The 27,359-nt window shown below is 46.8% G+C and overlaps 1 protein-coding gene across 5 annotated transcripts in view; it reads right to left on the bottom strand.

Annotated features, from left to right (window-relative positions):
• Window positions 1–27,359, bottom strand: part of FGD5 (FYVE, RhoGEF and PH domain containing 5) — a 188,507-nt gene that overhangs the window by 32,371 nt on the left and 128,777 nt on the right. For 3 of the 5 annotated variants that reach the window (XR_005659489.1, XM_039910178.1, XM_029050595.1), the window contains exons 6-12: window positions 26,761–26,921; window positions 23,455–23,611; window positions 22,504–22,591; window positions 20,335–20,385; window positions 19,371–19,429; window positions 4,521–4,592; window positions 3,388–3,456 (exon numbers count right to left, since the gene is read on the bottom strand). Coding sequence is in view for 4 of the 5 variants with exons in the window: in XM_039910178.1 (XP_039766112.1) it covers window positions 3,388–3,456; window positions 4,521–4,592; window positions 19,371–19,429; window positions 20,335–20,385; window positions 22,504–22,591; window positions 23,455–23,611; window positions 26,761–26,921 (657 nt within the window). In the remaining variant the exon portion in view is untranslated. The remainder of the gene's footprint in view (window positions 1–3,387; window positions 3,457–4,520; window positions 4,593–19,370; window positions 19,430–20,334; window positions 20,386–22,503; window positions 22,592–23,454; window positions 23,612–26,760; window positions 26,922–27,359) is intronic. The other 2 variants (XM_039910176.1, XM_039910177.1) reach the window with 2 other exon arrangements.

Consider the following 27,359-nt stretch of genomic DNA (forward strand, 5'->3'; position numbering starts at 1 on the left):
GAGGGGCCGGGAGGGGTGCAGGGGGAGAGGCTTCCTTCTAAGGCTCATGGAGCCCGGACTCATCTCCCCACTCGAACTGAACTGGGAGCAACAAGAAGCCAAACTGGGTGGAAGTTCAGGGTCATAAGGGGTGTTAAATGACAGGGTTAAATGGATTATCTTGGAGAGCAAAGATTTGGCAGCTTAATGGGGCTTTGGGGAAGGATCAGAGGGATAAGAAGTCCAGACTGATTTTTTAAACATGAATCTGGAGGGAAAATTATTCACATGTTGAACAAATGGCTGAGTTTGCACAGGGCAAAACCAAAATTTATTGGAAAAAAAATAAAATCCCAAAGCCACATGTTTCTGATTGGACCAAATGCAAACAGTCACATTTTCAATCCAACAAAAGGGGAATTAGGGACCAGATCTTTTTATTGTTATTTTTCTGGATCAGCTGAAAGCCATTAGTTTGAGTTCATGCAGGCATAAATTTTTGGCTGTGTGCTCACTTGCTCACATGTGCCTCTTGATTAATTCAAGAACCTGCCTGATTGATGGCAGCAGCCCAGGGTGCCTGCCCTGCTCCTATTAGCATTTTACCAGCCCACCTAGTCTCTGGGGCTATCCAGGAAACTCTTCTTGGTGGCTTGGGATAAAGGGGTAGGGTACTGGTGCTGATATCCAAGGTTCCTGGGGAGAGGAGGTCCTGGAGGAGGATTAAGAATTCAAAGTTCACCCTCCCTGCAAAATGTACGTTGGTACCAAGCGTTGGATGTGCCCTGTACATTTCTCGAAGAGAAAAGGAAGTTCTCTGTGAAAATAACCTTTCAAAGCCTACTCTTGTCTTATTTTGACTTGGCCATCGCTGAATTCACTATAACCGGTGAGAACCAGAACCAGGAGAGAAGACCCTTTGAAATCCAAAGATGTGAAGCAAGACGAATGAGTGGGAAGTGAAAGGTCCTATCTGAACCCCTAGGCCTCGTTAAGTGTGGCATCCCATAAGAACACATGATGGAGTCTCCCATCAGGAACCTCAGCCCTAAAGCTTCAGGACCGGGGAATTTGCTAGTGCCTTTATAATAATAATGATAACAATAATGATTGTGGTATTTGCTAAGGGCTTACTATGTTCCAGGCACTGTACTAAGGGCTGGGGGCGGAGGGTGAAACAGGCAAATCGGGTTGGACACAGTCCCTATCCTACACGGGGCTCACGGTCTTAATCCCATTTTACAGACGAGGGAACTGAGGCCCAGAGAAGTGAAGTGACTTCCCCAAGGTCACATGGCGGACAAGCGGCAGAGCCGGGATTAGAACCCAGGTCATCCTGATTCCCAGGCCCGTGCTCTTTCTACTAAGGCCATGCTGCACTCTTATCATCCCTCAAGTCATGTTCCTGCTGGGGCACTGAGCGCGGTGAGCGGGATTGCAGCACATTACGAAAGGTATGTGCGGTCTCTGTCCACTTTAGCCCGTTGTGGGCAGACCTGAGACTAGGACCCAGGTCTCCAGATTCCCAGAGCGGTGTTCCTTTCACTGGACCGACAGCAGGGCTCTTAGGAACATAAGGGCATGAGCCAGGCCACCAGTGAATAAGACCAACAGCCTATCCGGTCCAGGGTCTGTCACCAGAAATGACAATGGGATGGATGCTTAGAGGAATCGTGATAGTTTCCTTCCTCAACATTCATCCTCCCTAGGGCTGGGTGGTTAGAGAAGCAGCGTGGCTCAGTGGAAAGAGCACGGGCTTGGGAGTCAGAGATCGTGGGTTCTAATCCTGGCTCTGCCACTTCTCAGCTGTGTGACTTTGGGAAAGTCACTTCACTTCTCTGTGCTTCGGTTACCTCATCTGTAAAATGGGGATTAAGCCTGTGAGCCCCACGTGGGACAACCTGCTAACCTTCTATCTATCCCAGCGCTTAGAACAGTGCTCGGCACAGAGTAAGCGCTTAACAAATACCATTATTATTATTATTACTATCTAGCATCTCTACCTTTTACCTCGAGTCACCTATTATGGACATCCTGTCCATGAATTTAACCAAACGCTTCTTGAACCTACTGCCTCCACAATTTCTTTTAACAAATTACATCTTTTTAACCAACTGCTGTGTGAAGGAGTTTTTCCTTGTGCTTGGTGGTTGCCCTACTCCCACCACTCCCAGGATCTTATGAACAGTAATTCTTCTGGGTTTGCCCTGTGCGTGCCCTTCATTATTTTATAAACTACAATCACGGTCCCTTTTCAGTCTTTGTCTTCCAGATGGAAGAGTCTTAATACTTTTAGTCTATTCTCATGGCATAGTGGATAGAACACAGGCCTGGGAGTCAGAAGGTCATGGGTTCTAATCCCGGCTCCGCCACGCATCTGCCTTGTGACCTTGGGCAAGTCACCTCCCTTCTCTGGGCCTCAGTTATCTCCTCCGTAAAATGCGGATTGAGAGTGGGAGCCCCACGTGGGACACCGATTTACTTGTACCCACCCCAGCACTTAGTACAGTGCCTGGCACAGTAAGCGCTTAACAAATACCACAGTTATATGACAGCTTCTTCATCTCCTTAGGGGGTATCACCTTAGTCGCCATTCTCTGTACTTTGTCCAGCTCTGTTTTGTTTATCCTTAGGGCCAGAAGTGTACACAATATTACGGGTGTGGGCACCCCATGGTTTTACATAGAGACACAACCATGCCTTTTGTCTTCATTTATAATAATCATGATGGTAATAATGATGATAATAATAATAATTGTGGTATTTAAGTGCTTACTACGTGCCAAACACTGTACTAAGCGCTGGGGTAGATACAAAATAATTAGGTCCCACATGAGGCTCACAGTCTAAGTAGGAGGGAGAAAAGGTACTGAAACCCCACTTTTGCAGAAGAGGGAACTGCAGCACAGAGAAGTTAAGTGACTTGCCCAAGAATTAGAACCCAGGCCCTCTGGCTCCTAGACTCGTGCTCTTTTCACCAGGCCACGTTGCTTCTACCTGCTTCCTAATGCCTCTGGGCCAAGGCAGGCAAATCCCGAGATACATTGCTCAACTCTGACACTCTGCTTCACACTGGGCTCAAAAACAAACACAAGTCCTGTGTCTATAAGGCTCTCTCGTATCACCCACAACTGACATAAAGTTGCTACTGTTCTGTGAGGGCAGCGGAAGCGGGATCGAGGAGGCAGCTGCTTCAGACTATGTCTTACCCCTCTAGTACCAGGTCATTGTGCAAAAGAGGAAATTAATTTCTCCCCAGCCTTCTTTGTTCCTGCCATTTAACCTTGGCAAGGATACTCACTGCACGGACAGCCTTGCTACCCGCAGAGCGTGTGCCTAATTCCTTGGGTCTCACAGCTCCTTTTGGCTGTGGCCCTGTTATGCTTGAGAAAGCACCAGCATCCTTACCAAGAACAAATGCCGAGGGTGTCGGTTCTTCCCGGTCACTTTCATCAGAGTGCCTTCTTTCAGGAATTCCTGGGGAAAGAAACAGGAGAGTGTTAGGGGCAGGGAGCGTGCCTGCTAGTTCTGCTGGATTGTCCTCTCCCAAGAGCTTAGTACAGTGCTCTGCACATAGTAAGGGCTCAATAAGTACCACTGATCGAGAGTCAGTCTCCACGTGGGATGGCCTCCCCTCTCATGCACCTGACCTGTCTGTGAAGACTAGAGAGAACTCTATCAGGGGGCAGATAATGGGGGAGAGGGCATGGCTCAGTGGAAAGAGCATAGGCTTTGGAATCAGAGGTCATGGGTTCGAATCCCGGCTCGGCCACTTGTCAGCTGTGTGACTTTGGGCAAGTCACTTGACTTCTCGGTGCCTCAGTTACCTCGTCTGTAAAATGGGGATTAAGACTGTGAGCCCCACGTGGGACAACCTGATTCCCCTGTGTCTACTCCAGCGCTTAGAACAGTGCTCGGCACATAGTAAGCGCTTAAAAAATACCAACATTATTATTATTATTATGTGGGCAAAGATTCTCTCCACATCGTTCAGATCCCACTAGTCAGACAGGCACTTTGGGAAGAGCACTAATCTTCCCCCACCCGACAACACTGGGGCGCTCATTAGAGTCCCAAAAGCCCCAACACCTAACTTTACCCCCCGCTCCACCCCAAACCAAACAGCTGGCCTTCTGAAAATGATTTATGTTCCCCTCGAAGAGGTGAGAAGTTAGCTTAAATCAAGCCTGGTGCAAAATAGAAAACTATTCTTTTAAAATGGAGAACCAGCCCACAGGGCGCTGGTTTCTGTTCATATGAAAACATTACGCAAGCTAAGTGGTACCAGCCCTGACCCCGGGGAATTATACAAGTCACAACCCAGGGCCCTTTCCCCTCTACTCAAGGCATTTTGCCAGACAGAACAAGGGCTCCCAGCCTTTCCCTCCTCACTGTGGCTCTGGCCAAAGCCAGCCCAGCCCAGGCCTGGGCCCGTAAACACCACCTGTAGCCAGGCGGTCTGAAATCTCACCCCACACACAGACAGAAATAAAACTGGCCGAAAACAATGTCCTTATCAGAGACTCGGCTACCGCACTCACCCTTCCTGGCTGGAGGAGATTGCTCTGCCCCCTGACACTGTGTTCAATGTGTACCAACTTCTGCAAGTTTTCCTGAGAGAGATAGAATGAAAAGGCGGCAGTTAAGAGTGGCAAGAGAAGGGGGAGCCAGCCTTCTCCTTCACCCCGGCTACGCTTTATGAAGGGCCGACCTGGCTCAGCGCCGCACCCGTGCCTCTCTGAGCCAGAAGAGAGGTTTGCCATAGGGAATGAACTACACGGGCTAGAAAATAGAGTAAAACCCAGAAGTCCCGGAGGCCGGAGTTTCTGGTGACAAGGGACTTGGGTTTGGGAAAGTGGGAAGAGGGCAGGGGAGGGAGAGAGAGTGATGGGCTGGAGACTGGTGAAGCAAAATTCATTCATTCATTCATTCAATAGTATTTACTGAGCGCTTACTATGTGCAGAGCACTGTACTAAGCACTTGGAATGTACAATTCAGCAAAAGGGAGAAGGAGAGAGGGAAAGGGAGCAAGAAAAGATGGGGAAAGAGGGAAGGGTGTGCAGCAAGTTCTTTCAACCCAATCGAACCCCCAAATGAAGAGAGAGCTTGGAATTAGTAGTGAAGGATCTATCAACTGTCATTATCGACACAGCCTACTATGTGCAGAGTACTATGTTAAGCACTTGAGAACATACGATGGACGTAAACAATACAGTCCCTGGAGTCAAGGAGCTTACAATCTGAGGGAAAGACAAATGGACACAAATCGCCCAACATACAATCGGTTAAAGAGTAAGAGCCAAGATATGAATGATAAAAAGAAAAGCAGACAATTCCATTAATGAAGAAATAGTAACCAAATGTTCACAGGTGTTCAAGAGGAACGGCCTGACCACAACGGCAGGGATTAATCTTTCCCTCTCTCTGAATATCTAGAGATAAAGATGTAGACATAGGAAATTGGGGTCACCACTTGGGAGTACTCTGATTGGCTCAGAGATGGCTTTCAGACTAGGAGGGTAGGGCCATGCATGAGAGGAGCAGAAGCAGGATCGGCAAGGAATACGTCCACTAGCTCTGTTATATTGTACTCTCTCAAGTGCTTAGTACAGTGCTCTGGATAAAGTAAGCACTTCAGTAAATACCACTGGTTGATTGATCCAGGCAGGGGAAAGGGCTGGGGAAGGAAGAGGAAAGATGGAAATGCTAGGAAGGATGGAAGATTGAGGCCTGAGAGCCTGCATTCAATAGGACAACTGGGGGAGAGAAGACTGACAGAGCTGGTCTCTGAGGAAAGTTCAGCAGCAACAGAGCGAGCAGGAGAAGGGACAGAGATTGCTGAGGCAGTAGAAAAACCCCCAGGAACAGAGTCAGGGAGAGGGCAGGAGCAGAGAAGGATGCAGAGACTAGATACAAGAGAGCAGGGAGTGCTCAGAGCAGACTGGGTATTTCTACCTGTCGACTCATAAAAGAAGGATACGCATGGGGGAGAAATGAATGTGTGTGTGTTTGGGGGGTGGGGCATTATGAATGGAGCCTAGAGAGATGTGGAGGAATGAAGAAATTGTGATTGGGGTAGATTCTATGACTAACATTCAACTTGCTTTGACAGACCTCAGCATCGTATATAGGAAGAATTAGTGCTTCCTAGCAACAGTCAATAAAGTAGCAGTAGATTGACATCAGATATTCTATGGTACACTCAGTTAAATATACTCCCAAACTCTTCCCCACAACCAGCTCCCTCACCTTGCCACCCTGACCTCTCACCCATGACAACTGGTTGGATTTTAGACAATGACACAGGAGCAAATATTAGTACGTTGGCAGATCCTTGCCTATCGCTGGGGGATGCGTCTGGCCCTGGGGCAGACAAGACAGGAGCTTTGAGGGTGTCTAGATTTATGGCAAAGGTCCTCTCAAAACACCATGTTTTGCCCCACTTCAGCCCTTTTCTCACCATCTTCCCATTGCTGACAAAATGAGCAACCGTATGTCTTGACAAGCTGAGGTGTTGAGACACGATTTGAGCCTGCTACAGCCCAGAAACACCAATGCATCTCAGGTTGTGAACCTGTGCTCTGTATGGGAGAGGTCTTGCTCACTGTGGGCAGGGAACGTGTCTGTTTATTGTTCTATTGTACTCCTCCAAGCGCTTAGTACAGTGCTCTGTATGCAGGAAATGCTCCATAAATATGACTGGATGAACGAATGAAAATGACAAATATGTTTAGGGTTCTTCTGAGGAACATACCCTGAAGAAGTGCAAATAATTAGTGGCCTGATCCCTGAAAAAAAAAAAATATTGCATCTCATCTGTAAGCAGCAGGATTGATAAGGCAGCCACCGAGTCAGTGTGCGGAAATGGATCTGGGTTCTAATCCCAGCTCCGCCGCTTGTCTGCTGTGTGACCTGGGACCCTTTTATCTTTTTATCTTGTATCTACCCCGGTGCTTAGTACAGTGCCTGACACTTAGTAAGTGCTTAATAAATGCCATTAAAAACAAACAAAAAACTGAAGTCTATGCAGTACATATCCCTGAATTTGGTTTGCTTCTTGACTTTGCATTCTCTTAAGTGCCTCTCTAGACTGTAAGGTCCCTGTGGGCAAAGAACGTGTCTACCAACTCTGTTATACTGTACTCTCCCAAACGCGTAGTACATTGCTTTACACACAGGAAGCACTCAATATTTGTCTAGTCATTCTAAGCAGCTTATATTTTCTAGTGTAAAGTTGTGAATCTGAGTAAGGAATCAGGGTTGGCACCTGTTGACCTCATGTAAACAACACTTAATTTTTTTATGGTATTTTTTAAGTACTATGTGCCAGGCACTGTTCTAAGTAGTCACCGGGGTAGATGCAAGGTAATCAGGTTGGACATAACCCATGTGCCACATGGGGCTCACAGTCTTAGTCCCCATTTTACAGATGAAGTACCTGAGGCACAGAGAAGTTAAGGGACTTGCCCAAGGTCACACTGCAGGAAGTGGTGGAGCTGGGATTAGAACCCAGGTCCTTCTGACTCCCGGGCCCGGCCTCTATCCACAGGGCCGTGCTGTTTCTCTGCAATTCTCTCTTTTGCAGTGAAGGAATAAAAAGCCAGCGATCCACATTTGAAAGTTGGGAAAGGAAGGGATCCTCCAAAATCTCAGAGTCAAGGACATCGGAACTACAAAGAAACATTTCTGGATTGAAGAGGTTTACAACAATGGTGAATGGCTTACAACTGCTCTTGTGTTCCAACCACAATATTACATCAGAACAGGAGTCAAGAGACCTGGATTCTAGTTGTTGCTGTGCCAGTGACTTGCAGGGTGACTCCGGGTAAGTCAATTGACCTTTTGGGGCCCCAGTTTCCCCATTTAGCATTGGAAATCCTAACACTGTCCTCCCAGGAAATGGCTTGCAGATCAACTTGGTAGCCACCCTAAAAGACTGAGCATTCTTTTGAAATGGATGAGGGGAAAGAATTAATTTGGGCTGTAAGGCAATGATCGGTAACCCCTGATCGAAGTGATCAAAGACACTCCACGAGCACTCTCCCTCCCATTTATCCACTCCCTTTCCTACTACATCCCAGGGCACACTCTTCATTCCTCTCAAGCTAATCTACTCACTGAGCCTCAATCTCTCCTTCCAACCTCTTGCTCATGCCCTTCCCTTGACAGTGCTCTGCACAAAGCACTCAATAAATACCAGTAATTGATTGATGGGTTGGCACTCCTTGCCCCCACATTTCTGTTGGTCCATAGCTCTTCCCTTCTTCAAAGACCTTACAAAATTGCATCTCCAGGGGGCCTTCCCCCATACATTTCTAATCTCCTCAGTTTATAGCCCCCACAACTGCCACTTGAACACTTCCCTGTCACCCAAGTACTCACAACATCCTGTAGTACTTATGTATCTACCTTAAATAACCCATTACTTAAGCCCCAACTCACGTACACAGCCCTCCTTTTCCCATCTTCCTCCTATCTGTAGTTTATTTTGCTGTCTCCCCCCACTAGCTTATAAACTCGTGGAGAGCAAGGACTGTGCCTACTTACTGTATACTGTTTCCCATGCAGTTAGTACAGTGCTCTGCCCAGAACAGGCACTCCGTAGATACTACTGATTGATCGAATGCCTTAGTTCTTCTTTGAAAGGGGCAAATAAAGTGAGGTATGTGAACGGCTGAGCAGGCCAGGTTTCACAAAATAGCATTAAGGGGTGATATGGGTATGTTTACAACCCATTTGTTTGGTGTGGGGCCACTCCACCAGGGTAAACTTACAAACCCTTTAACACAGGGGAGAATATTATTATTGTCCCTATTGTTACTATTATTTCTACTAACAGTCCCCAACCCCGAATTTATCGAAGATGGTATCCAGAAACTGGAGTTTCTGTGATCCACTTCCAAATTTCTGAAGCAGTTTCAAAAATCTGGAACTCCTTCCTCTTTTTCCTTCAATTCACAAGTCAGCACTCAGGGAACAAAGGAGAAAAAGAAAAATCAAATTCAAACAACTTGCCCTGAAGGAGTCTTGCAAGGCCAAGACCCATCTGGGACTCTCTACTATCCCCTTTGTTAGGGATTTTGATGTATGGCATTTTGGCATGAAAACTCCCTGAGGACAGAAATTCCCACGTGCTATCAGCAGTTACAGTTGGGAACTCTGGAGGATTACATTCCTGGGTAGCAGTGTGTGGAACCTCAGAAGACTGCTAAAGACTTTTTCTGCTGGTTCAACATTGTGAATACATTGGGAATGTTAAAAGAGCAGCCGGGGGAGGGGAGGGAAAGGATGTTGGTATTTTTGTTTTCAGGGTCTCTAGTGATATGACAAATGAGGCCACCAGGAGGTCAAATATGCGGGTGAAAAAAACCAGCCGCCTCCCTCTGATGATAACTCAAGACTAAAAAATGAGCCCATGGAGCAACCTGGATAATTCTTTGTTGTAATTCACGGCTGCTCTCAGTGCTGCCCATGCTGTCTGAAGAGTTGGCATCCCAAACCTCAACGGTAACTCCTGATTTCACAACAGCTCTACTTGTCAGGTTAGAAAGGTACTGCTGAATCCTGAGTAGCTGTGGTTAGAGAATCTAACTCAGTGGGGACTGTTTCATAGGAAAAACGGTGTGTGCCTCTCCGCACCTTTGACGGCCTCTCTGTGGCAGGAGGGCAGTTATCAAAATACCGGTCCACTGAACTCTATCTTTCCTGGCCTCCTTTCCAATTACACACACTGAAATAATGACATTATGAACAACTGGGGAGTGCTTTATGTGCTGACTATATGCCAAGCACTGTGCTAAGCCCTGGGGTAGACGCAGCCCACATCCCACCTGAGGTTTACAGTCTAAAGGTTGGGCAAAAAGGTACTGAATCCCCGTTTTACAGATGAGGAAATTGAAGCACAGAGAAGTTAATGACTTACCCAAGGTCACACAGCAGGCAAATAGTGGAGCCAGGATTAGGACCCAGGCCTCCTGAATTCCACTTCTGTGCTCTATCCACTAGACCACACTGCCTTTTAAAGAAGTGGTCTGGGGAGAATTTACTTCTTCTCCAATGTCCCTTGCAGTGTCGGAACAGAAGCAGCGTGGCTTAGTGGAAAGAGCACGGGCTTGGGTGTCAGAGGTTGTGGGTTCTAATCCTGACTCCATTACTTATCAGCTGTGTGATTTTGGGCAAGTCACTTAACTTCTCAGTGCCTCAGCTACCTCAGCTGTAAAATGGGGATTAAGATCGGTAGCCCCACGTGGGACAACCTAATCACCTTGTATCTACCCCAGGGCTTAGAACGCTGCTTGACACATAGTAAGTGCTTAAATACCATTACCATCAACAGGTCACCTTTTCAGACTCAGTGTGTACTCACAGCATGGCCTAGTGGCAAGAGCACAGACCTGGGAGTCCGAGGACATGGGTTCTAATCCCGGGTCTGCCACATGTCTACTGTGTGACCTTGGGCAAATCACTTAACTTCTCCGTGCCTCAGTTTCCTCATCTGTAAAGTGGGAATGAATCCTACTCCCTCCTACTTAGACTAAGAGCACCATGTGGGACACCTAGTGGGTCCAACCTGCTTAACCTGTATCTAGCCCAGTGCTTAGAACAGTGTAGGGCCACATAGTAAGTGCTTAACAAGTACCAAATGATTATTATTATTATTATCAGAAGATTTGAATGAAATGCTCCCTCTGTAGGCTGCCTCTCTTCTAGGCCACGATGCCCAGAGAGTGAAGGGCTTGGAGCTGCTGCCAACCACTTTCACGAGACCTGGCACTTGTGTTGGTCTAGGAGAAGCCTGGCAATGTAGATGGCTGTAATACCTTTGCCATACTCTGGCAGGACAGCAGCGTGGGGCACGATAACCTCCACACCCTCATGATTTCTAGGAATAAGAAGAGCAGCTACCTCTCAGTGCAGGAGACAGTTGAGACCTAGGCTAATTCTCCATTAAGCCCCTCTTATTTTGTAGGTTACTTTGTCATTAACAGAAAGAAGAAGTAAGAACCGGACACCGCATATTGGATTGCTGTGCTACCCTCACAGCTGACTCTGGCTCCAGCAGAGGGAAATGAGAATCCGTGTGGCCTAGCAGATAAAGCATGAGCCTGGGAGTCAGAAGGAACCAGGTGGAACCTCTTAGTCTATGGAGGGCAGGGGCTGGACCCAATAAGCTCCTTGCGGACAGGGAATGTGTCTGTTTACTGTTCTGTTGTACTCTCCCAAGTGCTTAGTATAGTGCTTTGCACACAGTAAGTGCTCAAAAAGTACGATTGAATGAATCTGTTTACGTTGTATCTACCTCAGCGTCTACCTCAGTGCTTAATACAGTCTATGGCACAAAGTGCTGAACAAATATAATAATAATAATAACAATAAATCCAGTTGCAATGTTGTGCTGTGTGAATTGTCAACTTGATTGTTATCACTCTGCCAGGCACCCTAGCGAAGACACTGGGTGGCCGAAGGGTCATTTCTTTAATAATAATAATCTTGGTATTTGTTAAGTGCTTACTATGTGCAGAGCATTGTTCTAAGCACTGGGGGATACAAGGTGATCAGGTTGTCCCACGTGGGGCTCACAATCAATCCCCATTTTACAGATGAGGTAACTGAGGCACAGAGAAGTTAAGTGACTTGCCCAAAGTCACACAGCTGACAAGTGGCAGAGCCAGGATTCGAACCCATGACCTCTGACTCCCAAGCCCGGGCTCTTTCCACCGAGCCACGCTGCTTCTCTATAAGGAGACTCCTTGAAGGTGGAGATGTGTTATCTTTGAAATGTTCTCTAAAGCCTTTAGATTAGAGTTTTCCCACCTTATTATTTTAGAGCACCACTCAGGGCGTTCTGGTCTCTACCCTCAAAGACCCTAAGCTCCTTCTGTGCAGGGAACTTGCCTACCAACTCTGTTATACTGTACTCCTACAAGCTCTTCATCTCTTCACACAGTAGTTGCTCAATAAATACCATTAAGAAGCAGCGTGGCTTAGTGGAAAGAGCACGGGCTTGGGAGTCAGAGGTCGTGGGTTGTAATTCCGGCTCTACCACTTATCAGCTGTGTGACTTTGGGCAAGTCACTTAACTTCTCTGTGCCTCAGCTACCTCATCTGTAAAATGGGGAATAAGTGGTTGTCCCCCACTTGGGACAACCTGATTACCTTGTATCTACCCCCAGTGCTTAGAACAGTGCTCGGCACATCGTAAGTGCTTAATACCATTATTATTATTATTATTGATTGGTTGAATGATCCTATATCCCTGGAGTCTCTCTGTTAGGAAAGGGGATTCAGACTAAGAATGCAAGGCTAAAGCAACACGTATAGGAAAATAGAAATTAGGAACAAAATAGAAACCTACATCTTCAAGATTCTAGCAGGCTTTACCGGTATATAGCCTTTTGTATTAAAGAGCCCCCAGAGTTATCTAAAGCAGACAAATAAACTCTCTAGTAAGCCATGCCACTTCTACTAGATCAAAAAGCTATCCCCATGCTTCTCGAATATCATCGCTACTGTTCCTACCTAATTTGCTTTTATCCACCTCAGTGCTTAGTACAGTGCCTGGCATGTAGTAAGCACTTAAATACCACAATTATTATTTACTACCAACTACTACTACTAGAATGGTAGGTTGTACTGTCAGTGGTGATTGGAAAGGAAAAAACATGAGAAATTCTTTCAGCTGAGAATGATTAGAAAGAGCTCCAAACAACAAACTCCTCTACAGTATTCAGAAAGCAAACAAATGAAAACTACAAAATAAAATTTCTTTAAAAATTCACTAACCAGACTTTATTGCTAACAACCAACCAACCTTTTAACCTGGAAGGAGGGACTTAGTTTAAACAAACAATCCACATCCTAAATAAAATTAGCTCACACTAATCAACCGTCAGTAGGAATTGAGAAGTTAGTTGCTCAAATACACACAGCTCTTAAAAAGTAAATTTAGTAGCTCTTTAAACTTTAAGACTGAGAGTGCTTAGCTGCCTCCATCTTTCCTCCCAAATCCTCTCCCAGACCTATCATTTGCATCACAGTTGATAGCACTGCCATCCTCCCAGTGTCTGAAGCCAGCAACCTTGGCATTATCCTTGACTCCTTCTCTCTCAACCCCGTTTTCATTGTGTTGCCAAATCCTGTCAGTTTTTTTTCCCCCTACAACATTTCAGGACCTTCCCCTTCCTCTCCATCCAAATGGCCACCACCCTGATCCAGGCACTTATTATATCTCATTTTGACCCCTTCATCAGCTTCCTCGCTGATCTCCGGGGCTCTTGTCTCTCTCCTCTCCAGTCCATACTTTACTCTGCTGCCTGGATCACTTTTCTAAAACATCATTCTGCACCCATCTCTCCACTCCTCGAATATCTCAAATGGTTGCCTATTCCTCTCTGCATCAAGAAGAAACTCCTGATCATGGTTTTTAAGGTACTCTCTCTTAGTCCTCTCTCTCTCCTACTTATCTACCCTCTTCTCCCACTACACCCCAGTTTGCACTTTTCACACCTCTCAGGTTAACCTACCTACTCACTGTGCCTTGTTCTCATCTCTCCAGTTGCTGACTGCTTTTTCACGTCCTCCCCTCTGCCTCGTACTACCTCCCATTTCATATGGGACAGTCCTCAGCTCCCTCCATCTTTAAAGCCCTTCTAAAAATCACATCTCTTCCAGGAGGCCTTTCCTGATTAATTTCTAATCTGTGCCACCTAAACACTTAAGTAGCCTCAACCTTCCATAGCACTTATGTACATATCTTACTTAGCCCATCACTTTAGCACTAACTCATATACATATCCCCCCTTCCCTTTTACCTCCTATCTGTACTTTAATTTAGTATCTTTCACCTCTGCTTAGATGAAAAACTCCTCGAAGCAGGGATCATGTCTTCTAATTCTACTATATCCTTGCAAATGCTTAGTACAGAGCTCTGCACACAGCAGCCTCTCATTAAATACTATTGATTGATTGCTGTCGGCAGTTATTTTACTGGATAGATTTTCCCCTAGGTTTTCAGTGGCCTGCTCTCAATTCCCTCACACATTCAAATAGAGGCTGACTGTTGCCCCTGTTTGATCAGCCTCCTGGGGTGACTGGTCCATATACCCCCTACCCCCCAACCCCCCTCAACCGCTGCCAATGACCTGTTTCTGCCCGGCAATCAGAATACCACCAGAGAATTACTGAGAAAGAGTAAAACAATATGGCTTAGTGGAAAGAGCATGGGCTTGGGAGTCAGAGGTCATGGGTTCTAATCCTGGCTCCGCCTCTTGTCAGTTGTGTGACCTTGGGCAAGTCACTTAAATTCTCTGTGCCTCAGTTACCTCATCTGCAAAATGGGGATGAAGACTGTGAGCCCCTTATGGGACAGCCTGATTACCTTGTATCTACCCCAGCTCTTAGAACAGTGTTTGGCACATAATAAGTGCTTAACAAATACCAATATTGTTATTATTATTATTACTCTTAAAACAGAGTTTAGATGGCAAAAGCCAGTTACTCAACAACCCTGCCACTGTATTTAAGTTGAGGCTCCAATGTGAGTTTGTCCCCAGGGACAAGAATTTGAAAAGATGCCTGTGGCCTAGGCACCACAGCAGGTGGCTCTGGAGTGAGAGTTTAATTGGAGAAATTGAGGCAAAGCTGCTCTCCCTGGAGACTCTGCATTGAAGAAACCCTCCAATTATTCCACCTTTGTATGTAGATGAAATTTTCTGATTATTCTAGCTAGTGCATGGGAATACTGCCTCTACCTGACAATCAAAAACTATTTTAGTCAGATGACTTTTCCCCAAACCTCTTGGGAGCTGGGCATTAATCACTCAGGGTTATTGGGTGCTTTCTATGTGCAGAGCACTGCACTAAACACTTGGGAGGGTACAATACGAAAGAGTTGGTAGACATGCTTCCTGTCTACATTATTAACTCTGTTTTACAGCTGGGGAAAGTGAGACCCATAGGAGGAAAGTCATTTTCTCAATCACTCATAGACCGTTGTGGTCAGGAACAGAACCCAAGTGTCCTAACTTCCAGTCTTCAGAAACAATGTGAGCACTTTTGCTTATGGCCTTGTGAAAAACAGAAGATCACAGAGATCTAGCAGGATTAGCAGATCTGGTTTAGCAGGATTGCCCAGAAGGAAAAAAAAAAAAAAGAAAAATCCCAATCACCAAGGCCCAATATTTGCTGAGAGATCAAAAAGCTCCAAGGGGAATGGATTATCAGAGTGAAAGCAATTCACCCCTGAGCACGTGCAACTTGTACAGCTGTGTACAGCTGACTGTGAGGACAATGGGAGGCTTTTCTTTCTCTGAGAAGTTTCAAATCTCAGCCACTGCTGGTGATAAGATACCAGTGAAGTCACCAGGCTGCTCCAGTAGAGTAGCTTCTGTGTTTCTCATTGGAGGGAGCCCCTGATGTGTGCTAATTCACTTGCAGTAGGGAAGAAATTACTCTGATCTAGCTTTTTAGACCAGAAACCCACATGGATCGCAAAGGCAGGGCCGATTCATGAGTTAATGCGAGTATGTTAGATATGCCACATCTGCTCCAGCTGTGCAAAAAGCGCTAGGCTCTGTGTGCCCTGGGCTAAGCCAGGAAGCTACACTGTTCCCCCTCTGGGGGCCCACTGGAATATCGAGCTGCAACTCTGGCTAAACCTACTAGATCGTGGCACTTGTCCCACAGGGACTTCTTCAGGTGAGCGAAGCAAAAACTCCATCGCCTGTCCAGCCAAACACAGAACATGGATTCTGAAATAAAAAGTCCACTTTCTTTGGCTATTGAGTGCCTGTGCGCTTTTGGTCTAGGTACAAACACTGACCGCCGGCCTACTTCCTGCCTCCGGCCTGGAAATCCTCCCCACTTGATGTATGACAGACGATCACTCTCCCCATCTTCAAACTTTATTAAAATCACATTTCCTCCAAGGTGGCTTCCTTGACTAAGCCCTCATTCCCCCTGCTCCCTCTCTCTTCTGCACTGCGCTGGAACTTGGATCTATACATTTTGATCACTTGATATTCACCACCCGCTCAGCCCCACAGCACTTCAGTATACATCTGTACCAAATGTTAATGTCTGTCACCCCCTCTAGAATGTGAGATACTTTTGGGCAGGAAGTGCATCTACCCACTCGGTAACACTGTACTCTCTTGTGCTTAGTCCAGTGCTCTGCACACAGTAAGCACTCAATAAATATGACTGATTGATAGGAAATGCAGTGGGGTTTGGGTGGGTAATAAGGAATTAGCTGACATCCAGGTTACTCACACCCCTCCCCTGCCACACAGTTCCCTTTATTGGATAAAAAACCTTACATCAGCCAAATCAACAGCATCCCATAGACACTACTTTTCACCAGCCAACCTCTGAGCACGGAGCTGAGGGAGGGTGGGATGAAGAGGTTTTGGAATACTTTTCTCAATCCATGGCATGGTGGATTTACCATTTTACTTAGAAACAAAGACTGAAAACATGCAAACTGTCCCAATCCCAACTGGTCAATAACAGAGAGGCTCAAAAACTACGCAAGTTGGATTCAGCAGGAAAGAGAGACAATGATGAGCTAGTGGTTGATGCTCCCTTTTGTCCTCACGGACAAGAGTCACATAGGATTTTAACACTGGCCAGTCTACTTTTTACAGCCCTTTCAAGCTCTTAAGAAGAAAGGCATCACACACATATAAACTGGGGGCATTGCCTGGGTACATATGGAAACACACAGAAAGGCCTATTTATTCTTTTAATGCCAAGACAGAAAGTACTATTCAACAGCAGACTGGTATTCTGCTGAACTTTGCCTTCATAAATCTAGGCAGCCAGTTGGGCGAAGACAAGAAAAGATGAAATGAAGGGGTGTGAGAAACAGGTCAGCCCCCTGATTGGACATTTCCAATGTTGGGAACTGAGGTGAAAAGCGCCATCAGTACGTTACTCGGGAACAAAGAAAACTAATAGAAGATCTTAGAGGTCGAAAATCAAAATTTGCAGAGAGGTACCTGCTTTTGTGATATCTGCTTTTGTCCAAGCTGCTAAATTGCTCACGGCCTTGGATGCTTCTTGGAGGAAGAAACCAGATCTGGCTGTCTTCAATCCTAACAAGATCACCTCTTTCTCAGAGGTAGGTGGAGATGAGCCTGTGGACCCTGTGAAAGCTAGCTTGTGAGCCTGCTAGCAGCTCACAGGCACTGGCCCAGGGATCAGAGACAGGGAGGCTCAACGTGAACCCCTGCCATGGGCAGATGTGAGCAGACAGTGACATCTCTGCTTCCCAAGACACGTACGTTCCACCCGGCTGCTTCCACTCTCCCTCCCCCCGTCCCCAAGCACAACCTAGAGGATTCAGGTTTTTAACAACCACATTACTGATTCTTTCTCCTGAGGAATAAGAACAGCCTGGGTTTTTGCAGCAGTCTCATCTTTTCCACCACTCTCCCTGCAACCCACTTTCCATGGGTCTCACGGAGCCCTTCTGTCCTCCCCTACCACTGCTGATCCCTGACATTTAGGTGATTGACGGGTCAGCTCTGCCCAGTTGGACACCTGCTCCGCCATCCCAGAGCAGGAACTCTTGGGTTCCGGGCAAGGTAGCGAGCGAAGAAGTTATTGCCGTTGTGGTCAATTGGAAGCAGGACATCGGGATTTCAAAAAGAAAAGGAAAAGAAAATTAAAAGTTGAAACAAAGCGTTCCAATGAGGCCACTTCTCTGTAGTTTTTACTACTCAAAATGATGGGCAGCTGCTGACACCTCCTCTGCCTTCCCTCAACTTGTCTGAGAGGCACTGAAGCGTGTCTGGTCTGGGTAAGCATGTCTGTACATGGATGCCCGAGGTAGGATCACTAACAACAAGGTCCTGGAACACTGTCAGTCCACCAGGCTCGAGATGATGCTCAAGGCAGCACAGCTTGGCTGGGCAGGATATGTGAGGAGAATAGAGTGGAAGACCCATGTAGCTGCTGCACTGCAAGATGAAATGAGGTAAACACAAGCAAGAAGGGAAGGACCAACTCACAGTGTCAAACAATGGTATGTAGCAATGGACTCTTGGGAGAAGACAGCGGCATATGCTCTGATCTGGCATGCAGCAATCAGGAGAGGGATCGCCCTCCCTGAGCAAAGGCTTCGGGAAGATCGGAATACCAAGAGGAAGACCGGAGGACAGCGACAGATAGACTTGCTCTAAATAGCAAGTACATCAGTGCGTGGTGGAAGGAATTGCTGGTTGCATCATAAATAGTGTCATTTTCCCAACATATATGCATATATAAGTACATATATGTGGATTCTTTTATCTGGGTTTGCATGAGCTCTGCGGCTTCTCAAGATTTCTTTTTAAATAATCTGTGGCTCAGTGTTACCCTCAACAAGAACAGGATGGGATAGAGGGTAAATGCCTTTGTCAGACTGTAAACTCCTTATAGGCTGGAACCATGGTTTTAACCATATGTTAAAACCAGATTAATCTGAGGAACAAGAATATAATCATACTGAAGGGGTTGTTGTGTCAGAACAGAATGAATGACACCAAAAATCAATACAAGTATATTCTGAAATAAAATTTGCTGTCCAGTCATGCCATCTCATCAGCTACTTCAGCACTCCTGTATTGATCTGTTTATTTATTTACTTTCCACTTGAGCCTAGTACTTTCACCTATTCTCTTTCTCTCACTATGGTATATTCCTAAATTTATCTACTGCCTCCCTCCTTTAATTGTAAGCTCCTCAAAGGCAAGGACTGCATTTTTTAAGTTTTGCGTCGGCTCCCTAAGCACCTAGTTCTGCACACAGTAGGCCGTGTGTTGATACTGTCGGTACTGGTCGACGATAGAAACAGATGATTAACAAGCCGTTAGACTATGTAATTGAAGGATTGATTGAATTACCTTCGCTGCTGTTGATTATGCCAACCGGCGTAACACAGTTAAGATTGTACATCCACAATTGGCCTTCAGTGCAAGTTAGTGAGCGGTTGGACTTGTCTAGCAATACTGTTAGCGTGCCATAACTTAATATCGCTATTCAAATGTACTAAAGAGACATGTTATTTTGGGAAGAAGAGGACAAGGCAGCTTCTGCCTTCCGAGTTTTTGAATTTCAGCTCTATTTTCTGTGCCAGGCCCTCAAGGACTTTGGGATATTCCTAGCAAGAGCAATATCACCTGTTCATAGGCACCCTCTGGATATCTGCACAAGATACATTGCTAAGCAGAGTTCAGAGCCAGGAGGAGAACACCGGAAATTCATCCTGCAGACGTTCGAGCTCGGCTGGAGGGCTGAACTGCAGGTCTAGGGCCTGCACATCAGAACGATCCAGCTGCTCTTTTCAAACCCAGGGAATGTCAGTTAGTCAAGAAGAAGAAGAAGAAGAAGAGACCCCCATGGGTCTTACCCCCTGCTCCATGCTGTCGTTGGCTCTGTCTGCAACTTCGGAGACAATGACCAAAGCAGCTGAGGAATGAAGCAAAGGAGAGAAGAGGTAACAGATTATCAATGGCTGACCAGTTTCCACTTCCACATTCAAAATAGCCCCTGAGGGCTGGGCCGCCCTCTCCGTGATCTGAAGCCATTCTACTAGCTTTCCGTGAAAGCTCCCCAGGGCACCTTGGGAAGCTGCAGTGAAGTGGCAGGGTCCTGGCCAGGGAAGCTTATGGCCCTGCCTCTGAGGACCACAGGGTTCAACACCATTGTCGTGAAAGAAAGGTTTGGCTTAGTTTAGCTTTCTGAAACTGAAAGGCTCCACGGAAAGGTAAGCGAGATTCATTCTGTTTCAAGGGGTCCAGGAGGGAAGGTAGCTCCAGCTCCCCTAAGACTCCAGAATCCAGCCCATGGTCGACAGCACTCCATGGTTGTCGATACGCCACCGTAATTATCCAGACTTGTTTCAACTCCAACACAAAGCTCTTCCCAAGAGGCCTGCACCAGGCCTGTGCCCAGAGTGAAACAGGGGCTTGGCTTTTTCAGAACCACAGGGCCTTTCTTCATGGACAAAGAATATCCCTGACCAGAATTTTCTCCTCCTTAGAAAACAGAATTTTCTCCTCCTTCTCTCTTCATAGTCTCTTTAAGATTTCAAAACTTCCCCTAGTCAAGTGGCTTTCCTCAGAACTGACTTTGAACACCTCCTTAGAACACCTTGGAAATGAAAATAGTGCTGTTCTGAATTTCTGAGGGAAGAGGACAGCAATCTTTAGGCCAGGAACACTCTTAGATGCCTGTTAGGTAACCATGTAATCACTTAGGACACCACATGCAATTGGGATAAGTAAGCAAGCCTCTTATCTGACTGACGAATGTTAGGGGAACTAGCTGAGATTGTTCTTAATGTTGGTACCTGCAGTCCTTCCGTTCCTTACCTTGTGTGCCTTCATACTCTGCTGAGTCTGGACAAAGATTATTCAAGTAATCTGTCAGGAGCAGAGACAGGAGACAGAGTGAATTCCCGGGCCAGACCATCCTTGCTGGTACAGGCCTGGCAACCCCAATCCTTTACTTAGAGAGATGATATACACAGCAACATATCACTCAGCACTTTCTGCTACAAAAAAATTGGGGAGCAAAGCTCAACACAAAGCAGAATTTCAATCACCCTACATTTACTCGCCATGAAGACTAGCACTGGCCCAAGACCTCAGTACCACCTCCACTCCCGCTAGCAGTAGCATCATATCATCCTCATAACCATCAAAAACCAAGGACTGAGGACCTCCTGTGTAAGCAGGACTATTCTAGGGGTTAAATTACCCTGGCCTTTCTGCTTCCTGGCTCAGTCAGCAATGTTATCGGAACAGCCTGTGCTGTACTATCTTGTTCCTGGGTCTCAAAGTCTCTCAGGAACTCAATTTAAGATCGCGATTTGAGAAGAGGCTTAGGAGGGGCTGGTCTGCTTATGACCCTTCATTAGTCTCTTGCCTTTTGAGGCTCTTTCTGTTCACACACTGGCGTAGGGATCTGGAACATTAGCAATCTCACACATATACCAAAAACTAAGGTTTTTTGGTACAGATTTCTCCTCAGCTGCTCCCAGAGGAAGATAATCAGAATGCTTGATTAAAAAGAGCACGATAAAAAGTCAAACTGAATCTGTATGACCCATAGCCCTCGACGAGTCTGGCACTGCTTTAGTTGGGAACTTTTTTTTAAATTTTGCAGGGCTCAGAAGAGGCTGAGGCATCGGCAAGCCCACTGAAGGCTCCTTAGTGCTTCTTGCACCCCTTGAATCTCCTCTCCTCTCCTGTAGGTAACCTTTAGGGCAGGAGAGGTCACACCTCTCAGCCCCGACTTCATTTTTCTCTCCTAAGGTGCCTAGCATAGCTAGAGCGGAGAAAGGCAGGTTTAGGTTTCCCCTGCTGGTCCCCAGTTTCCCTGCAGGAGCTGTTTCCACTGACTCCTGTAGGTTCCCCTGGGCTCTTCCCAGTCCCCACTGAGAAGGTTGGGGTCATTTATGGAAAGCACTAGGGAAAAAGTGAAGATATGCTGGGAAATGTGGCGTTTGGCCTGACTTTTCTTACGGGATTCAGTAAGGATTCCCTCCAGGGCTGAAATCCCTTCCTAGCTCAGATCCACTGAAAACAGTAGTGGTAGGAGGGGCCGGGATTAAAGCATTTACATGAAGTTCCACTTGAGTGAGAACGCCAATCTGGCCAGGAGCAGGTATCCTAGAAACTGGCTGGGCACTTCTGGAAATCTGGGGCTCAAGATTTTCCCCAGAACCACAGGAAGGGCTCCCTGTCATGACTGCTCCTTCATTAGCCCCTCCAAATCCCTGCCCTGGCAGGGATTCTGAACAGCTGTCTGGTTAACACCATGGAGAGGGGTTTGTATTGATTGATTTTAATGGAGGGATCCCAGCAAGAGGATAGAGCACTGAACTAGAAATCAGGAGACTGTGAGGTGGGAGTGGGATGTGAATCTAATACTGTTGGATGATGCCGAGTCAATCACTTGACCGACTTGTGCCTTAGTTGCACTTTCTGAAAAATGGGGAGGATAATCCCAGCATCCCCTCTACCTTTAAAGGGCTGGATGAGACTGAGGCTGCTGATTGATGTGAAATGGCCTAAAAACACTGAAAGAAAAATGCTGTACAAATGTCATTCCACTGGCACTCAGTGTCCATAGCAGGCAGTATATCTCTGGCATTCTCTCCATTCCTCCTAATCCAGATGTCTGGGTTTTCCCTCTAGGTGGTGGGGATACCCTAAAGGAAGGCAGCCCACCCCTCGCGACCCACACAGGATCAGATTGGGGATATTAAAAGATCCCAGTAGGCACACAGCCAATGGCTCTCTCTTCTTCAGACTGAGTTCTTGAGCCCCGCTTCTCCCACCCCAGAAAGGACTCTAATACTGCTCACCATCTACACCAGAGGTGGCAAACATTTTCTTGTTCTTAGGGCCAATCTTAACCCCAACACTCACCCATGGGGAAAAGCAGCTGTGCACTCGATTCCTACCCACCCTTTAGCGGCCACCTCTCCCGCTCCAGCCTAGGTTTGCTCCAGATGATTGTTATTTCCATCTCACCTGTGAAGAGCACATGATACTGGAAGATGCGCTGGACGACCTTCAGGAGTTGGTGCTTCAAACTCTGGCCTCCGCTAGTGGAAGTCTGCTGTTCTCAAAAGAAGAGCAAAGGGACACTTCCATCAGACCCCAGATGAACACCACCTCTCCCAACCCAAACCCCCACCAATTCCCCTCCATCACTAACCCAGCTCTCAAGTTCAAAAGCACTGATGGCCTTTCCCCCAGAGCCCCATCCTGGAGAGACAACCCCAAGAAGAAAAGGTGCCCCCATCTGATTAACATACTTCCCTAGTGCTAGAATAGCGCTGAGAAGCAGCGTGGCTCAGTGGAAAGAGCGTGGGCTTTGGAGTCAGGGCTCATGAGTTCGAATCCCAGCTCTGCCACTTGTCGGCTGTGTGACTGTGGGCAAGTCACTTCACTTCTCGGTGCCTCAGTTCCCTCATCTGTAAAATGGGGATGAAGACTGTGAGCCCCACGTGGGACAACCTGATTCCCCTATGTCTACCCCAGCGCTTAGAACAGTGCTCGGCACATAGTAAGCGCTTAACAAATACCAACATTATTATTATTTAGAATAGTGGTGCTCAGAACAGTGCTCGACACATAGTAAGTACTTAACAAATACCACAATTAATTACTATTAAAGGAGACCACAAGGTAAGAAGGAAAGATGGGTGGGGAGGTGAAAGAGATAAAAACAGAGAGAACTGGGGTGCATTCCTGTGGGTAATCCTTCCAGTCTCCAAACTCATATGAGTCAACCTGTTTGCTTTTACGGGGACCAAAGATGGGAGAAGGGAAGTTTGTGTATTGCAGGGAGAGGAGGGACTGGGTAACTTGATGTACTTCCTCCCTCTTCTGCCTGAACCTCAGAAAGGGTTATCTCAAAGAGGGCCATCCAGCGTGACATAATTTAAGATGGTCGAAGAACAGAAGGGGACACCTTACCTCAAACTCCTGGATGGTGGTAGCCAGTTGGGAAGATTTAAGACAGTTTTCATCTAGCAAAGCCAAATTCTTGTCAAACTGCATAATGTATGCTGTGTGGTGGTTGAACCTTGATGCTCTGGTGAGGAAAACGTCAGTCAGCTTCGGTTGTTCTTCCCTGAAGTCACATGAAGGAGGCATGAGGGCAAATGGACATGGGTGGAAAAGAGAGAGAACCAGAAAATGGTGAAAAAAATGAAGAGTACATTGTAAAAATTCCAGTCACCTATCCCTTACCTATCATAACAAATACAATTGAATGAACAGACCTTCCAGCCGCTCCGTGAAATATCCAGGGTTTATCTGGTAAGGAACTGGCAATCCCACACACTGCTGAAGACCAAAACTACTTAACAAATACATCACAGCCTGGATCTCTGCTGACTCTCATGTGGGGTAGGAGGCTGAGGAGATCCTAGTGGTGGTGCGGACTTCTATCCTCACAAGTGCCACCCCCTCCTCGCAAGTGCCACCCCCTCCACCTGCGCCTCGGACCCCATTCCCTCTCACCTTATTAAAACCATCGCCCCTGCCCTCCTACCTTCCTTAAGTTCTATTTTTAACCACTCAATCTCCAATGGCTCCTTCCCCTCTGCCTTCAAACATGCTCACGTCTCCCCCATCCTAAAAAAACCCGCTCTTGACCCCACTTCCCCCTCCAGTTATCGCCCTATCTCCCTACTACCCTTCCTTTCCAAAATCCTAGAACGAGTCGTCTACAATCGATGCTTAGAATTCCTTAACTCCCATTCTCTCCTAGACCCTCTCCGATCTGGCTTCCGTCCCCTCCACTCTACCGAGACTGCTCTCTCTAAGGTCACCCATGACCTCCTTCTTGCCAAATCCAATGGCTCCTACTCCATTCTAATCCTCCTTGACCTCTCTGCTGCCTTTGACACTGTCGACCATCCCCTCCTCCTCCATACCTTATCTCACCTTGGCTTCACGGACTCTGTCCTCTCCTGGTTCTCCTCTTACCTCTCTGGCCGGTCATTCTCGGTCTCCTTCGCTGGAGTCTCCTCCCCTCCCATCCTTTAACTGTTGGAGTTCCTCAAGGGTCAGTTCTTGGCCCTCTTCTGTTCTCCATTTACACTCACTCCCTCGGTGAACTCATTCGCTCTCACGGCTTTGACTACCATCTCTATGCAGATGACACGCAGATCTACATCTCCGCCCCGTCCTCTCCCCCTCCCTTCAGGCTCGCATCTCCTCCTGCCTCCAGGACATCTCCACCTGGATGTCAGCCCGCCACCTAAAACTCAACATGAGCAAGACTGAGCTCCTCATCTTCCCTCCCAAACCTGGTCCTCTCCCAGACTTCTCTATCACCGTGGATGGCACAACCATCCTTCCCGTCTCTCAGGCCGGCAATCTCGGTGTCATCCTTGACTCATCTCTCTCGTTCACCCCACACATCCTATCCGTTACCAAGACCTGCCGGTTTCACCTCTACAATATCGCCAAGATCCGCCCTTTCCTCTCCACCCAAACGGCTACCTTACTGTTACAGGCTCTCGTTATATCCCGGCTAGACTACTATGTCAGCCTTCTCTCTGACCTCCCTACCTCCTCTCTCGCCCCGCTCCAGTCTATTCTTCACTCCGCTGCCCGGCTCATCTTCCTGCAGAAACGATTTGGGCATGTCACTCCCCTTCTTAAACAACTCCAGTAGTTGCCTATCAACCTCCGCTCCAAACAAAAACTCCTCACTCTAGGCTTTAAGGCTCTCCATCACCTTGTCCCTTCCTACCTCTCCTCCCTTCTCTCTTTCTACCACCCACCCCGCACACTCCGCTTCTCTGCCGCCCACCTCCTCACCATCCCTCGGTCGACCCCTGGGTCACGTCCTCCCGCGGTCCTGGAACGCCCTCCCTCCTCACCTCCGCCAAACTGATTCTCTTTCCCTCTTCAAAACCCTACTTAAAACTCACCTCCTCCAAGAGGCCTTCCCAGACTGAGCTCCTCTTCTCCCTCTACTCCCTCTGCCACCCCCCCCCTTTACCTCTCCGCAGCTAATCCCTCTTTTTCCCCTTTTCCCTCTGCTCCTCCACCTCTCCCTTCCCATCCCCACAGCACTGTACTCGTCCGCTCAACTGTATATATTCTCATTACCCTATTTATTTTGTTAATGAATTGTACATCGCCTTGATTCTATTTAGTTGCCATTGTTTTTACGAGATGTTCTTCCCCTTGACTCTATTTATTTCCATTGTTCTTGTCTGTCCATCTCCCCCGATTAGACTGTAAGCCCGTCAAACAGCAGGGACTGTCTCTATCTGTTGCCGACTTGTTCATCCCAAGCGCTTAGTACAGTGCTCTGCACATAGTAAGTGCTCAATAAATACTATTGAATGAATTTTCCCTGAGCCGACTTTCCACATGCTAGGCTGAATGAGAAACCTCCTATCTGAGCCCTGGCCTCCATGGGAAGGGAGTCGACTCCTCTCTCTCCCTCCATTTGAAAAAGTCTTTCCCCTTTCACCCTCTGCATTTCCATTTCCCAGTTGCTGCTTGAAACTTCTGATTCTATTGGATGACCACGCAGGAACCATTTAGAGAAAGAGTCAGAGCTGACGTCATCTTTGCTTGACTGTGGTTCTGGATAAGAATCCCAGGAATTATGGTATCATAGGACCTATGGTCTGGCCAGGGATTCTTGAGCAGAAGTACTCAACTGACAGGTTCCTAAAAAATGGCTATTGATCCCTTTCATGGTTGTCTTCAGCCCTTATGCCATTAGGGTACAAGTAATTATAAGATTTAGATTTTGTTTGTTAAAGGGGAACTTACAATTCACATTGCATTTCCTTATCTCTCTCTATCCAAATACACCTACTTATCAGTGTGAACAAACTGCAACCTTCGCTAAGATTTTTCTCTTCTTCTAGGTCCCTGCACCCTACTTATTACCTTACAGTTATTAATGGACACTAGTCAGAACTCAAGATTTCTCATTGACCTCAATCATATTTATTGAGCACTTACTGTGTGCACAGCGCTGTGCTAAGTGCAGGGGACAGTACCATATTGGTTGGTTCCCTGTCGACAACCAACTTCCAGTCTATAGGATGAGTTTATAGTCTAGGCCTGAAACATTATGAAAAGCACCAAAGCTCTCATTTTAAGGTTTGAAATACTCTTGTTTGGTTCTGCCCAACCAATGTCCTGCTGCATTTATCATTATCATTAACTTTTTAGTTGCTTGTCACTCTGTCATGAGCCCCCACCGAGAAGAGGACCACACCATAAAGATAGGTGGCAGCTTACCAGTGCTGTATTCTGGCCTCCAGCTCATCCAGGATCTCCTGGTGCAGTTCGTAGATGCTGGAGAGCTCATTCAAGCCCAACTTCAGATTCCCTGTTCCCGGCACACCTTCTTCCTCCTCGTTCTCCTCACCCAATACTTTTAGGACAGCACCACAGAACACCTAAAATCAAGATGACTGATTACCAACTTGCTGTTCAACAGAGTAAAATTTACTTAGGAGTTAGGAAAAACCCCCCACAAGAACTCCTTGTTCTTCAATAATAATTGAATGAGCTCTGGCCTGGGGGTTAAAAGGCCCGGCTTCCAGGTCCTACTCTGTGGGGAGTCACTGAACCGATCTGTATAGTGGTTTTTCCCTCTCCTGTCCCACCACCTCAGCACTGTACTCGTCCGCTGTATATATCTTTATCACCCTATTTATTTTGTTTATTTTGTTTAATGAGATATACATCACCCTGATTCTATTTAGTTGCCATTGTTTTTATGAGATGTTCTTCCCCTTGACTCTATTTATTGCCATTGTTCTTGTCTGCCTGACTCCCCCGATTAGACTGTAAGCCCGTCAAAGGGCAGGGACTGTCTCTATCTGTTGCTGACT

This window comes from Ornithorhynchus anatinus, chromosome X1 (assembly GCF_004115215.2).
Source record: "Ornithorhynchus anatinus isolate Pmale09 chromosome X1, mOrnAna1.pri.v4, whole genome shotgun sequence".
In the NCBI taxonomy this organism is placed as follows: domain Eukaryota; kingdom Metazoa; phylum Chordata; class Mammalia; order Monotremata; family Ornithorhynchidae; genus Ornithorhynchus; species Ornithorhynchus anatinus.